Raw genomic sequence first — 15,588 nt, 5'->3', positions numbered from 1 at the left:
TTTTTTAAATTTATAAATTTAATCTATGTATCGAGTTTTCAATCTATTAATTTTAATTTTTTATTTTAATTTTTCTTTAATTTTTTTTACTTAAAAATTTTACGAATTTAAGATAAAAATTTAATTTAAGTCTTTCTCTGTATGAACATGCATAATTTATATCATAAACCGGTTTGACCAAAACACCCTTGACTTGGCTCCAATGGAAATTTCCCGATTCACTATAAAGAGTCCCGGTCAGAAGAAACCAGAGAGCAGGAGAAAGAAAAAAAAAAAGGGCGGGAGGGTTTTGATTTTTTGTCCGTTTAATCAAAACTTTTTCCTTTCCCCTCTCTCCTCTCTTCCAAGATGGATAGCCACGTGGAGCCCTTTACCGCCACCGCTGGCCCTACCCCGCACTCCCCGCCGCATGATCCTCTTGATTTTGTTTCCGTCGGATCCCCAGAAGAGGAGATTCCATCTCCACCGTCCGAAGAGGATCACAACCAGGATCAAGGTCACGACAATGACTACGAGCATGGTCATGATCAGGATCAGGATCAGGATCAGAATCAGAGTCACGAGGACTCGTCGGCGACTGGTGTACTTACTGATGATCTGAAAAACAAGATCATTAAGCAGGCAAGGGCACAAAATCTTTCTCTTGCCATGTTGAAATTTAAACCCTAGAATATGTTCTGCCTCTTTTATTATATTTTTTTTCTTTTTTTTTCTTATTTTCTTTTGGATGAACTTTGTTGATCTTCGCTTATATATTTATGTTTCTGTTTGTGTTTTTGTAGGTGGAATATTATTTTAGCGATGAAAATTTGCCGACGGATAAGTTTATGACGAGTCTGGTTAAGAAGAATAAAGAAGGTTTTGGTAAGTAATTAAAACTCTCGTTTGGCTTGAGTTTTGTTTCTTTTCTTTTAAGTTTTAGCATTAAGAATGTAGCATGCTTATACCATCTGTACAATGGGTTGAGCTGAATTCACGTTTGACTATATCTAAAAAATGTATTTTGAGTATATAAAAGTTAAGTATCATGTTTTGACTTGTAACCTTGATTAGTTTTGATGTGTGGAAACGAGCAGTTACCTCTACAACCACCAAGAAGATGAAATTCTTGGGCCAATATGATAAAAAGGGTTGAAGCAGATTCCACAATATCATGTTGACTTCAATTTTTAATTGATTTCACTGGATAGAAGATTTAAGAAAGTGGACTTGGAGTTGGTTTGTTAAGTAACTTATGGATGAACATAGATGATATGCGAAAGTTAGTTTCAGAGGATGAATTTGAGAAATAACAACTACACATAGGTATATCAGATCCACGAATTATTTAAGATTAATCATGTCTGTGGTTTAGAGTGAAACCATGAGAACCTTATCTTTCGAGTTTTCCTCAAGCAATGAAAGGGTAGTTAGTTAATCATTGAATTCCTGTATATGTGATTGCGGCCAAATATCTTAACATTATTTGTTACTTTAAATGACAAAAAGGGGCAGTGTCTTCTCTTTTCTTTATATTTTTCTCTCATGTTTTCTCTTCCATTTATTTGTGTGGAATTCTAGTATATCTGCACTTTCGAAATTTCCATAGAAGAAAGCTGAACCAATGAGGGGAGTATTCATGTGGGTGGAATAAGTTGCATGGTGTAATAACAAACCTGTGAATTAGTTAGGTTGGAATCTATCACAGGCATGGATGTATGAGACCTTTTTCCTTATTATATGACATATGCAGAAGAGATTGTTGATATTATTGCTGTCTTTTCATAAAAAAGCTATAAAGTTTTTAAGCTTGCAATGTGTGCTCTTTTTGTTATTTTTGTCTAATCCGAGATCTTGCAAATTGATTACTAAATCTAAAAATTAAAGCTAACCTGTATAAGAAATTTCTCTATGGCTTTCTTTTTAACAAAAAAGAATCCTATCTGGAGCTTTCTTTTTTATAAGCAATAAATGTAGACAGATTCTCTTGAATAGAGATGATGAAGGTGACGAAGTACAGCAGGTACTTATGACCAGTCTCAGCCTCGATGTTTTCCTGGTGCAGTCAATTTGTGCTGTGCTGAACTTCTGAGGGGTGTTTTGACTGAATGAATAGCCAACTTACTGCTTTCTGATTCATTCTCTATTCTTATAACTCCAATTTGACATCTTCCAAAAAATTATGGTTGCCAAAATTGATCAAATAGAGCTAGTATTTTGAGCTTATACCCCTTTTTTTCTTCTCCTTTGTATTTAATTCTGGTAATTAAGTTTAGAAACAAAATTAATTCGCCAATTTCTAGCAAGCATGGAAAATGGATGTTCACATTTCTCTCATTTTCTCATTCCTCCCTGTCACTTTACCTAGAAAGTGAAACCTTGCATTTGTAGCTTATGAAGATCCATTTTTATTGTAAGTTAATATCTAAAATTGTCAAGGAAAGTTGCATCTACTTTCAACGTTTTCTGTTTGTCCATATTTATTCTGTTTATGAATGCTTGTTTTATGGATAATTCAAGTGATCAGTTGAAATTTTGCAAGTTGGAGGATTGAGTAATACATTTTCTAGCTTTGTTGTATGACTACTGTTATTATTTGAAGCCATGTTCACTTGATTATTATTAGAGGGTTAATGGCCTTCACTTTTTATAGAAATATCTAATTCTTATTACCTTGATATCTTGTTATTGACATGCATATGGGTTTTTGCCTTTTCCTTGCAGTTCCTATTTCGGTAATTTCTTCTTTTAGGAAAATGAAAAAACTCAGCAGAAATTATCCATCAATAGTTGCTGCTCTCAGAGAGTCTTCCCTACTTGTATGTTCCTAGATGCTCACTCCTTATAAAGATTGCCATTTTTTGTATTGAGTAACTGCCATATGGCTCTGACTTGCTAGTGTTATCGGGATTTCATATGCTATAATGAAAGGTATTTAGAAATTTTTGTTTCTCTCTGGTATGTAATATCTAGTTTCATTGAAACCTCTCAGGTTGTTAGTTCTGATGGAAAGAAAGTGAAGCGCCGCAATCCTCTTCCATTCATGGAGGTTAGGGATTCAAAGGTATATCTCTTAATGGAACTTAATGTCTTTACTCTCATATTGGTATCTTTAATTTTGTGGTATCTAATTTGTGGACCCTAGTTATTCACTGTTTTGGTAGAAAATCTTCCAGAGGATCATTCAGTGGAGAACGTTAGGAGGATATTTGGTAAAGTTGGACGGTATGTATTTTTCTTAAATAAAAGATAACATGCTCTTTCTTTCTTCTTGCTGTTGTGTATGCGTTTTATGCTTCCTTCGTTTAAATGATTTTAGATTTCTTTTGAATTTTCAGCGTAAAGAACATATCTGTTCGTGATCCACATGCTGTGGAAGTGTCAAAGAAAAGTGGTAGGGCAGATATCTTGATCAGTAGTAAGGTATGAGACTGATTTCTAATTTGGCAGATAGATGTTTTGTAATTAGTCATTTTGTAGTCCTTTCCCTTTCTTTCCTGTACTCAATTCCTTGTTCTAATAACATAACCAGTTGTAGTATTGAGATGATCTGCTTAATTGGATATCAAAGAAAGCAGTGAAGTAAATAATAAATGAAAAGCATTTTTGTGTTATTTGTAGATTGTTTGTTATAAATTAGTTGGCATACTAGTATGCATTGTTATTGTGGGACTTGATTAAGTTTTATCTGTAGAATTTATGATGTTTAATTTCCGTCTTTGAGTTGGTGTAGATTGTAAGCATAACATGACTTTCTTTATAAGAGCTATCTATGGCAGATATCTTCCAATATTGTCACTATGTATGAAAACCCCTTTGCTTTGTAACATACAGCAGTGTTTATACCTTTAAGGAGCCTTTCTGAAATGGATTAGAGAAAAAGAATTCTCAATTTTAGTTTAAAAAGTCTTCATGGAGGGGGGCAGTATGAAGATATATGTAGCTTGTGGTCAAAATCAAATTTAAAGGAGTTTTGGTTGGTCATAACTGGCTGACTGGGAAAAGTGTAAGCTGAGTGATTATTTTCCTGGTTTACACTTCTAGACTTTTAGGTTTAGGGTAGCTGCCCTTGAACAACACCTGTTAAAAGATGTGCAGACTACAATTAGAGAACTCTGGTCAGAATATATGGGTTGCTCCAAATTTATGTGGTTTTGAAGTTTGTTTGATGACGAGTTGAATCTTGCTTGTTTACCGGTTGTAAAATTGTTGTATTTGCATGTATATAGCCTTGTTTATGATCTGCTTAATTTCCTGGTTTCTGGATCTAGTTACATGCACTGGTGGAGTATGAGACTGTGGAGGCTGCTGAAAAAGCTGTAAGTGTCAAGGAAGTCTTCAGTCTTTTTAACTGATATCATGCTTAATTGTTTGATTAATTGATCTGGAGCATTTCTCTGGTTATTGAATCAGGTGACTACTTTGAATGATGAACACGACTGGAGAAATGGCATGCATGTTAAGCTTCTTAAGCGAATGGTAATAGTTCATTTTTTTTATCTTAGGAAAAAAGCTGGTATTGATTTTATTTCCATTATAGGGCAAGTATGGGCAGCAAAGGCAAGCTTGGAGGGGATCCGATCCTGAAAAGAACAGCAATGCTCGAGCATCTGATCAAACAGGAGATGAGGAGAATAATACCTCAAGTGAGCATCATGAAGATATACCAGATGAGGAGGTAGGCTCTATGTTCTTTTTCATGCTTGTGCAAGTGTATCCACTTGATGATAAGATTTAGTCTCACTTCAAGCTAAAGTTTCTTTGATAAATATGTCAAAATCAGATTGGAAATCCAACTTTTAATGTAAAATTTAACAAAACCTAAAATAATTTGGGTTTTGGTTCATAAGTATACAAGCTTTCATGTGAATTCTCTGATATAATGATTCTGAGAGCATTTTACCATTAACAACTTGTACTAACACAACTTTCGTCCTATTATTTATTTATTACTAACAAATGACAACGCTTTCTCTGCAAGTGCAAGTAATATGTGGTGAACTTGAAGAGCATAAAAACAATCAAATTAAATGGATGTCAGACCTTTTGTTTCTTCTTCCTCTTTCTTGAATTTGGCATAAAGGAATTTTCATATTTCAATCTGCAGACTGAGGTAGTACTAGGCAAAGCATTCAGAACTCTTCCCTCAGATTATAGATCATAGATCATTCATGAAACTTGAAAAAAAAAAAAAAAAAAAAAAGAGTACTAATAAGAGGAGCAACTGATATCAGATCAGAAGGAAAAGGTTGTTTATCGTTTTAAATATTTCTTTGCTTCATTGTTTTAGGATGGGGGGCATTTGTCCAAGGAGAAAAACGGGCATCGAGGTGGAAACAGAGGACGAGGAAGGAGACAGAAAACTCGTGGTACCAGTGGACTTGGTATTTGAATAAACACAGTTCTGGTTTTTTGTATTTTCTTTCTTCTTTGGACTAGAATTTATTTTAATATATTATGTTATACAGGGCATGGTAGTACATCCTCTTCCCATGTTGTTGAACCATCAAAGCCGCCCCCGGGCCCTAGAATGCCCGATGGAACTAGGGGATTCACAATGGGACGAGGACGACCACTCCTTTCTAAGCAGAGTTAGTGACTTGTGCCTGCGTCTGGTGTGCTTTTATATTTTGTGTTTGATTATTGTGGAAGTTGGAATCAGGTTTCCAATATGGTTTCAAAGGCTAAGTTTGAAACCCAATGGATTCTTTACTTAGTGAAGCTGTTAGCTTTATCTTTTGAAAATAATAATGAAATATGGATCATGTTTTATACAAATTATGCAGGTAGTCCCAAAAAAAAAAAAAATGGTATAGAACATTGACATATTACTTTGAGAGCTGAATCTCCACCTTGTTAGATGGTGGCTGAGATATCAATTTTAAGGTTGTGTTTTAATGGGCTTTAGGAATTATGCAAATGTCATATGGTCACAAAATTTATATGTAAAAAGAAAGTAAATGGAGAATATTGTCTGTAAATTTTATGGCTACTTTTATATTTAATGCCTTTTTTATTTGAATATATATAATTCAAATACTATCAAAATTTTCTTCGACTATTTTTTTAAATTTCTAATCTATTACTTTTTTTAAAGGATCTATTTTTAAATCATTTATATCGATGAAACTATTATTATGCGTATAAAATTTTTTTAAAATCAATTGTTAATTTCAATCCTTCAATCTCATATCAACTGATTTAAAAGATCAGTTGTTCTTCGAATATTTTAAACACAGAACTTTGTATTAAATCGTTAAATTCCAAAACTGTTTTTAACTATAATATATGGGTTTGGTTGTGTCTCTTTTTTGAATCAAAACAGTCATTATCGGATCTTAATCTAGCCCGGCCCACAAGAATATGTGCCATTCACGCTTTCAAAGGGCGCGTCTCTTCTGATGCCCAGATAAGCTCCCTCCACGGCTCCACATTTCAGGATTTTGCAAAGATTTTTTTTAATTGCAAATAATTCTTGTATCCACCGTTTTCAGTTATTCTTTGGAAATCTCGAATGGCCTCTGATCTCTTCCTCAAATGAAATTTTGATCTAATTTTTATTTTTGCTGTTGCTTTTTTTGGGGGGGTTCTGAATAGTCATGCGATCTCGTTTCTCGTCTTCAAATCTACACCATTTCTCTTCTTCGGGACTCTCTCGATCCCCAAAACGACTCACCTCTGTCCCCGTTTTATCTCGCGTCCCATTCCTCTCATCTCCTCAGTTTCGCGGTGCTGCTGTTTCAAATTTCTACTCTCCTCTCAAGTTACAGTCAAAACGATCGAAAAATGTACAAAAACGAAGGCGACGATTTCCACACGACGTCGTTCGAGTTAACGCCACCGATGATGTGAGTAATAAAATTGTCTTGCTTTCTAAATTTAATAATTTTCCTTTTTGCAATATGGTTTCTGAAATGACTTTTGTATTTTTTTTGTTGGATTTTTGCTATAACTTTTAGGATTCGGTGGGAATATCTTCGTTTGATGACTGGGTTGTTGACGATTCAGTGGCAGCATATATGTTTTCTTCATCAAGTGAGGGGGAAGGTAGCGATGGGGAGATCGTGTTAAGTCCTTTGAGTGAGGTGGATTTGCCTCCTATCGAAGTCTCAACTGACGAAGCCGTAACCGTGACTGCCCATCGGCTTGCTTCGATTGGAAGGGGCCAAAAAAGACACAGGCAAGCTCTTTTAGCAATTTAGCTTCAAATATTTTGTATTTGGGTAAAGGAAAATTAATTAATTATTCTTTTTCAAGTCTTTTATTGATAATTTCCCTACATTAATTGCAGGATATACCATGGGCTGTTAATCAACTTGGCTCTTATAATCTTCCTGACCATGGTTCTTTTACTTGTGGATTGGTGTGGATGGAAAATTGTCAGGCTACCCTTGGCGCCATTCTACTTGACCTCCCCATTTTTCATGTCTTTGATCTTAGCTTCCTGTGCAGGTTATATTTGTGTCCCGTTGCTTAAAACTCTTAAGTTCCGTCAAATACTTAGGAAAGAAGGGCCTGCCAGACATTCTCGAAAGAAGAAGACCCCAAAAATGGGTGGACTTTTTTTTATACCAGCTGGTATATCTGTTGCGAAATTCCTAACTGGTTTTTCTTCTATTGAAGTTTCTGCTGCAGCTGCAGCAACGTTAGCATTTGCTGCAATTGGACTACTTGATGATGTCTTAAGTTTCATCAAGCAACACAACAGTGGCTTATCTCCGTGTTTTAGACTACTTTTGGAGGTAGCTACTTTCTTGCTTTCCTCTCTCTTTAATCATATATGCTTCATCCTTGTAGCCTTATGAGTTCGCTTTTACCCCAGTTATTATTGACTAATCTTGAACTGTTTATCATTACAGGCAGCTGTCGGAATTTGGTTTTCTTTTTGGTTGGATGCTACAACTTTGACGTCACCCTATGGCATGTATATCTTCTTGTAACTAATCTGTTCAACATTTATCTGATGGTAACTAACATATCTATTCTTGTGCCCAAAAAAATGATAAAATACCAAGTATCCTTAACTTTTCATTTGAAAATTTTAGTTTCTACTGATCTTATTGAAGTTCTTTGATGGAAAAGCATGTTATATGTTCCATTTTTTTTCTTAGATAATAAATCTTTTTCTTTCTTATTGTACGCCAGAACATAATTTTAAAATTTCAGATAACCCTTCTAGTTAAGATGAATTATCATTATAACATCTGTTTGGGGGAATTGTAGCACCTACGTGTATGAATATCAATATGCGTTGTCAGCTCCTTTTTTTTTTTATTGAATTCTTATATTATGATGGAATACAATTTTAAAAATTACAGATAACCCTCTTTCTTGTCAATCAACCTCTTGGTCTTTAAGAATGATTCTTGATTAATCAACCAGCATTTAGTCTTTCACATGTCTTCTCCCGTTGCTTCAATTCATGCTTTAGACATTCTTATAAGGATTTTACATTTTGTTATCTTTTTTGCCCAAATGATGTTTTTGGTTTTTACTCAAGACCATTTTACAACGTTTTAATGCAGGAAAATGTTGGTTCCTCTCCCTGCACCACTGGGCCTTGTGTTCTTGGGAAAATTTTACCTATTCTTGACTTCATTTTGTTTTGTTTCCATGGGAAATTGGGTTAACCTAACAGATGATCTTGATGGTCTGGCTGGAGGGACTGCTGCCTTAGCTTTTATTGGATTGTCAATTGCAGTGCTTCCAATATGCCCTGGTTAGTATAGATTCTTTTGAACAAGAAATATAATTAGTTGGAATAAATGTGGGGAATTTCCTCTATTCTCTGAATGCCACATAGCTTTTGAGATCCCACATACATTTGTTTATGTCTTTACAGTTTATAATTGATTTATTTGATTGGGAAAAGCAGCTATATTTGAATTATAGAGAATGCCAAAAATATTTGGGACCATGAAACAGTGGTTTGTTTTCAAGTTCTTTATCTTTGGCGGGAAGATGCTGTTATTTGAAGAAACTATTTGTTGTCATTGCTTGTATTCTTATTTAGTTTTATGTCTGCATAAATTTTCCAACTTATTTGTGTTTGAAGACAACGATCGAATGCATTTTCCTCAAAATTCAGATTTGGTCACCTATGAGAAGAAGAAAACTTATATGATACACTTTCCAGTTACATCGGCTGGATGACATATGGGAGACAGTACTTAAAAGCGCACTCCTGGAATTTCTTTTTAAGTTTTTCACCTCTTTCATTGTTGCAATGGCTGATCCATCCTAGTGAAACACTAAAATATGATTATAATGTTAAATGTTTGATTGTGAATATTAATCTTTGTTTATGCTATTACAAGTATTAGCAGGCTGTCATTTGCTGTTATTCTTTTTCAACACTAAATGTTATTTTTCAATCCCAATCAGAACTTGCTATATTTGGAGCATCAATGGCGGGGGCCTGTGTTGGTTTTCTTTTGCACAACCAGTACAAAGCATCTGTATTCATGGGCAATACTGGATCCTTGGCCCTTGGTGGCGCATTAGCTTCAATGGCTGCTTGTACTGGAATGTTCTTTCCCTTATTCATTTCATCTGGTTTCTTTGTTTTGGAAGCATTATCAGCTATGATGCAGGTATGCCACGTTAGTTACATGTCTGATTCTTCTCCAATTTTGTCATAAAACTAGCAAATTCAAATGTGTCAAAATTTGAGTCCTAATATGTTTATTTCAGTCACTCTTCTAATATTAATCAATGAACGAGTATTTCTTCCAACTATGTGTCATCAAGTCATCCTCGGCTACCCTCCCAACATTTTTGTTGCTCATGTTCTTATTTTCCTTTGGTTTCCGAGTCATAGATAAGAAATTAACTTACAGTGGTTGGGTCATTATTTGTTATCTGGTCGTCTTTCCAAGTCTGTATATGATACATATCATTGGTTGAACTAAGGATGCATCACATCTAAGATGCATGTTGATAAAAGTGTCGTTAAGACTGAATGTTGTTTTCTCAATCATGATAACTGACTCTGTATATTTGTTAGGTGTTATACTTCAAAACAACAAAGCACTTGCGGGGAAGTGGGCGCCGCTTATTTAGAATGGCACCTTTCCATCATCATCTCGAATTATGCGGGCACAAAGAACCAATGATTGTTGCTGGCGCATATGTTGTATCCTGTGTGTTGGCTTTATTTGCTGGTTACGTAGGTCTTATGTCGGCATAACATCTGTTGTGTTCTGTGTGTTGGCCAATTAGTTATTGTCATAAAAGTTTCTTTTACCACGTTTTCTGAATCTTTTATTTGATTTTTCCCGTTTAACATTAACACCATTGTGCTTTAGAAGATGTGATATCTCTCAATTTTAAATACGATACGGTGACACAAATAAAAAATATGAAAATAATATATTAAAATTTTAGTAAAAATTATAAATAAATTTAACAAAATCAAAAAATATATTTTATATTTTTATATTAATAAAAATTATAATATATAATTTTTATATAAAATATAATATAAATATGAGTTATTAATATTTTATATAATATAAATATGCGAATTATCATGTTGTGGATGAGAAAGTGGTAAGTATCCAAGTATCCAAATAATTTTGATATACATTTTTGATCAATTTAAAACGTGGATGAGAAAGTGGTGGGTAGTATCCAAACAGTTTTGATATACATTTTTGACCAATTTTAGATGTCGACGAGAAAGTGATAGGCATTCAAGTACCCAAACAATTTCGATATACATTTTTGAGCAATTTGTAACTTGAGCCTATGAGCCTTTGCATACAGTCGTTTATTTACCTTGGATAAATTAGAGTTTACTGTTCTAGAAGTTTACTGAGGTCATCCTCCAATAAGTATTTTCTTTTCTAAATCCAATATGGAACATACATGCAGATGTGCTGGCATTTTCCTTTTATGTTTTTCTCATTTTGACTCCATTTATTTTCTTCATCATACTCATACATGGCTAGAATCAGCAACGTTGTGTTAATTCCTTTTGTAGATATCACTTCTTGGCTCAATGCTGCCACAGTCGATTCTTTCTTGGATGTTTTAACGGTGGTTGATGAACCTTCCAAACCATGGCAGGAAAAAGCAAAATATGTGGACTTTCTTTTGGTCAAAAGAATATCATCATCGACATGACGTCATAATAATTCTTGCCTGGAACAGACATTGATGCAGTTGTTTTTTCTGATTTCTGTACGTTATGTCAAATGTGAGAGATTTATTTTATTACTTCTCAACAAATATTAAATCTAAAACAAACAATTTTCTTCTTCAAAACCCCAGTTTACAAATGATTACTTTTGGCGGTCCAATATTAATGAACCATGAAAAATTTTTTTAATTAATATTTTAAGAGTTTTTTCATGGGGAAGTAGAACCCATATTTTTTTTTTTTGGTATTTGAAACACAAATTATTTGCATAGCATAATGGATTCATAAACCTTAAAAAATATTTTAGTCCAACAAATGAACCAAGCAAAATTTCCCAAAACCAAAGGAAAAAATAAAAATAAATGAGACACTATTAATTGTATTTTGGACCGTGGTGTTTTATAACTTATATAAGAATCTTGCCATATGGTATCTCCCATGTCATTTGGCAGAAGTTAAAAAGAAAAAACAATCTAGAAGCTACAACATTCAAAAGAAACTTGAAAAAGCCCACTTTATTTTTCTCGTTTCAGAAAAAAAGCAAAAACAAAAAGGGTTGAAAATATAAAATAAAATAAAATAAAAATTTCCTTCTACTTTTTTGTTTGTCCAAAATAAACTCCTCCTGTTTTGTTCGAACCGAAAAATGCTGAATATGCCACGTCTCTGGAGCGTTCTTCCTCCTTCCCTCCTCCTTATTTATCTCCTCTTTCCTTCGTCTGTCCCTTGTCTGCTCTCTCCCTACAATCTAAAGCCACATTTACATCAAGCTCGTTGGATTCTGCTTCCGTCACCCGAATCTCCTCTTCATTATTAATAATTATTGAAATTTGAATATTAATTATTGATTGGTTCAATCGATACGTTGAAATTATTTTAAATATATAATATAATTATTTATTTTAAATTATAAATTATGATACATTTTATTTTAATTTAAAAATTAAATAATTTATCTATCTTTTAATTCGTTTCTTTACCCAAAAAATAACAATTGAAATTTTAACACGTAAACCTCTCGCTTCGACCACCTTCACCGACTCTATTTAAACCCCCATTCCTTCGTCCAGTATTCACTCGAACCCATAACGTTAACATCTTCTTTTACAATGAACTCTTTTGTATCATTTCTTTCTCTTTTAACTCCATTTTTAGTCACCCTTTTAGTTCTTATCCTTTTAGTAGAACAGATCTCCTACTTACGAAAAAAACGAAATGTCCCTGGTCCAAACATGGTCCTTCCATTCTTGGGAAACGCAATTACATTAGTCAGAAAACCGACAAGGTTCTGGGAACTTCAAGCTGAATTGGCAGCTTCTGTCGGATTCTCTGTTAATTATGTTATCGGGCGGTTCATCGTCTTTGTCCGAAACACTGAACTTTCTCACCTCATATTTGCCAACGTCCGACCCGATGCTTTTTTACTTGTGGGACATCCATTTGGTAAAAAACTCTTCGGCGAACATAACTTGATTTATATGTTCGGACAGGATCACAAGGATCTCCGCCGTCAGATAGCTCCTAATTTCACTCCCAGAGCACTGTCAACTTACACCGCGTTACAGCAGACCATTATTCTCAAACATTTAAAATCATGGGAGCTTCTTTCCTCGGAATCGCAGGCTGAGCCGATTTCTCTCCGTCTTTTGGTTCGTGAATTGAATCTAGAAACTTCTCAAACCGTCTTCGTCGGCAGGTATTTATCTCTTGAAGCTCGCCAGAAATTCAGAGAGGATTATAATCTTTTCAACATGGGTTTAATGAAGCTCCCATTTGATCTACCTGGTTTCGCGTTTCGAAACGCCAGGTTGGCGGTTGAGCGGTTGATCAAAACCCTTACTGATTGCGTTGCTCAAAGTAAAAAGAGAACGTCCGAAGGAGACGAACCTTCTTGTTTAATCGATTTCTGGATGCAAGAAAACATTAGAGAAATCGCAGAGTCCAAAACGGCGCCGCCTCACTCTACCGACGAAGAAATTGGCACTTACCTCTTTGATTTCCTCTTCGCAGCTCAGGATGCCTCCACGTCATCGCTCCTTTGGGCGGTGTCCCTTCTCGACTCACATCCTGATGTTCTCTGGAAAGTTCGGGAGGAAGTTTCGAGGATATGGTTGCCGGAATCGGATGCTTTAATAAGCGCCGAGCAACTGAAGGAAATGAAGTACACGCAAGCGGTCGCGCGTGAGGTGTTGAGATATCGTGCGCCGGCGACGTTAGTCACACACATTGCGATGGAGGATTTCCCGTTGACCGAGTCGTACACGATTCCCAAGGGGTCGGTTGTTTTCCCATCGGTTTACGAGTCATCCTTCCAAGGGTTCACGGATGCTGACCGGTTCGAACCGGAACGGTTCTCGGAGGAGAAGCAAGAGGACTTGACTTGCAAACGGAACTACCTGGCTTTTGGGGCTGGGCCCCACCAGTGTGTGGGCCAAAGGTACGCCTTGAATCATCTGGTGCTTTTTATTGCCATGTTCGTCACGTTGCTCGATTTCAAGAGGCACCGAACAGACGGCTGCGATGAAATCATGTATTGCCCGACCATCTGTCCTAAAGACGGATGCAAGGTTTTCCTCTCTCGGCGTTGCCCACGCTATCCTACTCTCTCTGTTAATTGACCAAAAGGCCCTTCTTTGTTCTCTGTTTCCGTGTCCGGGACATCGGTGCCGGGAATTGTTGTCGTTTGTCTTTGTCGTTGTCGTTGTCGTTGTCGTTGTCTTTCACGTTCACGTTCTTCAGGGGTGGAACAGTCAATTCATCTGTGTGGGGTGCATTCATAGTGATTGATGGACTGTTTGGATAAAATTTTTTAATTGAAGAAAAAAAATTTGTGTTGGAAACATTGATTGGGTGGGAAAAATGGATTGGTGTTTAGGTATCAAATAAAAAAATGTAATTTCAGTTTTAATTACATTTTCCTTTGTTTTCTCATTGTGATTCTGTCAATAATATTAAAATTTCCATGGAATGACTTTGCCTTCTATTACTTTGCGGGTTTCAGTCTCAAGTGAACAGAGTGAGTTAAGTTGTTCGTGCAAATATATAATGCCAGCAAACGATTCAAGATTTTTATCTGAATGTCCAATTATAATGTATATAAATTATTATCTATAAAATTATTAATTCTATTTATAGATATTATGTTCAGAAAAAACTTTTAAGATGTCTGTGAATTTTTTAATTTTTTAAATGTTCATAATAAAATTTTGGGGTATCAAACAAACAATTTTTTTTTTTCAATTTTTGGAGTGTTCATAAACATTGGACAGTATCATGTAAATCAGTCAGGATAAATTGATTCATGCACTCAATCAATTATCTTTAAAATGGTCATTTTAAAATATAACATTTAATATATTTAAATTTTAAATTTTAGCTTTCTCAATTTTTTTAAATTTTCTTTGTATAAAATATATAATTAAATCTGACATTCAATTCAATTAATTTATGAACATTAATATTAAATAATTTTAATATATATATATATATATATAACATGAGTCATGTAGATATGCACAAAAAGAACTCACTTAAAACCCAATAATTGGATGTACTAACAATTATAGCCACCAAGGATAATCATATAAAGAAAAGAAAGCCATATTAATAACAATAATTTATCACCGTATCAGGGTGGTTGGAAATCGACAGCTTACTCAACTCATTGAGATATGTGATCTTTATCTTTCAAAAGGAAATTAGCCATTTTGGGAAAAAAAATGTAGTCTAGGAATTCCAAGTTCGTAAATGTTTCCTTATCATGCTTGGTTAAACATATAGCAACATTAAAAAAATATCATTCATTGGCAAAATCTTTCATCTATTGCGTCATTTCCATGTGACGAAATGCATGTGTCTTTGTTCCAAAATAAAAATAATGTGGGTTTGAAGTTTTTCCTAACAAGTGGATGGAGACATCAACATATTCTTAGTAAAGATAATTAGCTAGCGTTGTGTTCTTAGCAAAGATAATTAACTTCGTTGTATTCGAAGTTGTTGCTGGTATCGTATAGAAGGAGTAATGACTCGTCCTATGATTGGATAGATAAATATTTGAATATCTATGATTATTTTTGAAGGAGTATCGTTGAATATAAAAGATTTATTACTATGCGAAATCTTTTTCTTTTAAAACAAATTAAAAGAGTAATGATTTTTTTTATGAAGAAGATGAAATTAATTGGGGTTTATCTGTGGGATTTTCCTGGAAATCGATCATTGTGAGTGTTACAACGCTTTTGATTAGAAAATTCAATGAAAAAAAAAAAGATTCATTAGTTTTTTATTTAAAATTTATTTGGATAGATGATAATATTAAAAACAGTGATGATAGTGAAATTAATTATTATAACGGTGATATTAGATATTGTAAGAGTATGATTAAAAGTAATAATGAGATATATATTTAAATACAAACTTAAAAAATGTAAAAAAAAATGATTATTATAGGTATTAGATTAAAATTG

General features: G+C 34.3%; 2 protein-coding genes and 1 pseudogene across 5 annotated transcripts; all 3 read left to right on the top strand.

The window, feature by feature from the left end:
- The first annotated feature begins 256 nt into the window (after positions 1-256).
- Positions 257-5,757, top strand: LOC111280320 (la-related protein 6A-like). Its single transcript, XM_022867573.2, has 11 exons — positions 257-621; positions 783-864; positions 2,704-2,798; positions 2,972-3,043; positions 3,125-3,204; positions 3,318-3,402; positions 4,251-4,298; positions 4,393-4,458; positions 4,520-4,657; positions 5,270-5,363; positions 5,448-5,757. Exons 1-11 carry the CDS (start codon positions 349-351, stop codon positions 5,573-5,575), a joined length of 1,161 nt encoding a protein of 386 aa, XP_022723308.2. The 5' UTR covers positions 257-348; the 3' UTR covers positions 5,576-5,757.
- A 547-nt stretch (positions 5,758-6,304) lies between these two features.
- LOC111280319 (phospho-N-acetylmuramoyl-pentapeptide-transferase homolog) lies at positions 6,305-10,290 on the top strand. Of its 3 annotated transcripts, none has more exons than XM_022867572.2 (8): positions 6,447-6,827; positions 6,939-7,159; positions 7,271-7,431; positions 7,615-7,721; positions 7,839-7,903; positions 8,505-8,698; positions 9,364-9,572; positions 9,986-10,290. In XM_022867572.2, the coding sequence occupies exons 1-8, from the start codon at positions 6,579-6,581 to the stop codon at positions 10,166-10,168; spliced, it is 1,389 nt and encodes a 462-aa protein (XP_022723307.1). In that variant the 5' UTR covers positions 6,447-6,578; the 3' UTR covers positions 10,169-10,290. The 3 variants fall into 3 exon arrangements, with proteins under 3 accessions (XP_022723304.1, XP_022723307.1, XP_022723306.1); XM_022867571.2 differs by having other exon boundaries at positions 7,603-7,721; XM_022867569.2 differs by having other exon boundaries at positions 6,305-6,827; positions 7,271-7,721.
- Positions 10,291-12,181: 1,891 nt separating this feature from the next.
- On the top strand, positions 12,182-14,090 carry LOC111280976 (cytochrome P450 710A1 pseudogene; annotated as a pseudogene). The gene has a single exon (XR_016335240.1). The product of XR_016335240.1 is annotated as a cytochrome P450 710A1 pseudogene (transcript).
- Positions 14,091-15,588: the final 1,498 nt, after the last annotated feature.

Source organism: Durio zibethinus, chromosome 28, assembly GCF_047325235.1.
Source record: "Durio zibethinus cultivar Kanyao isolate XHJ-2024 chromosome 28, ASM4732523v1, whole genome shotgun sequence".
NCBI lineage: Eukaryota > Viridiplantae > Streptophyta > Magnoliopsida > Malvales > Malvaceae > Durio > Durio zibethinus.
Note: the sequence above shows the minus strand (reverse complement) of the source record. Positions and strands in the feature narration are given on the sequence as shown.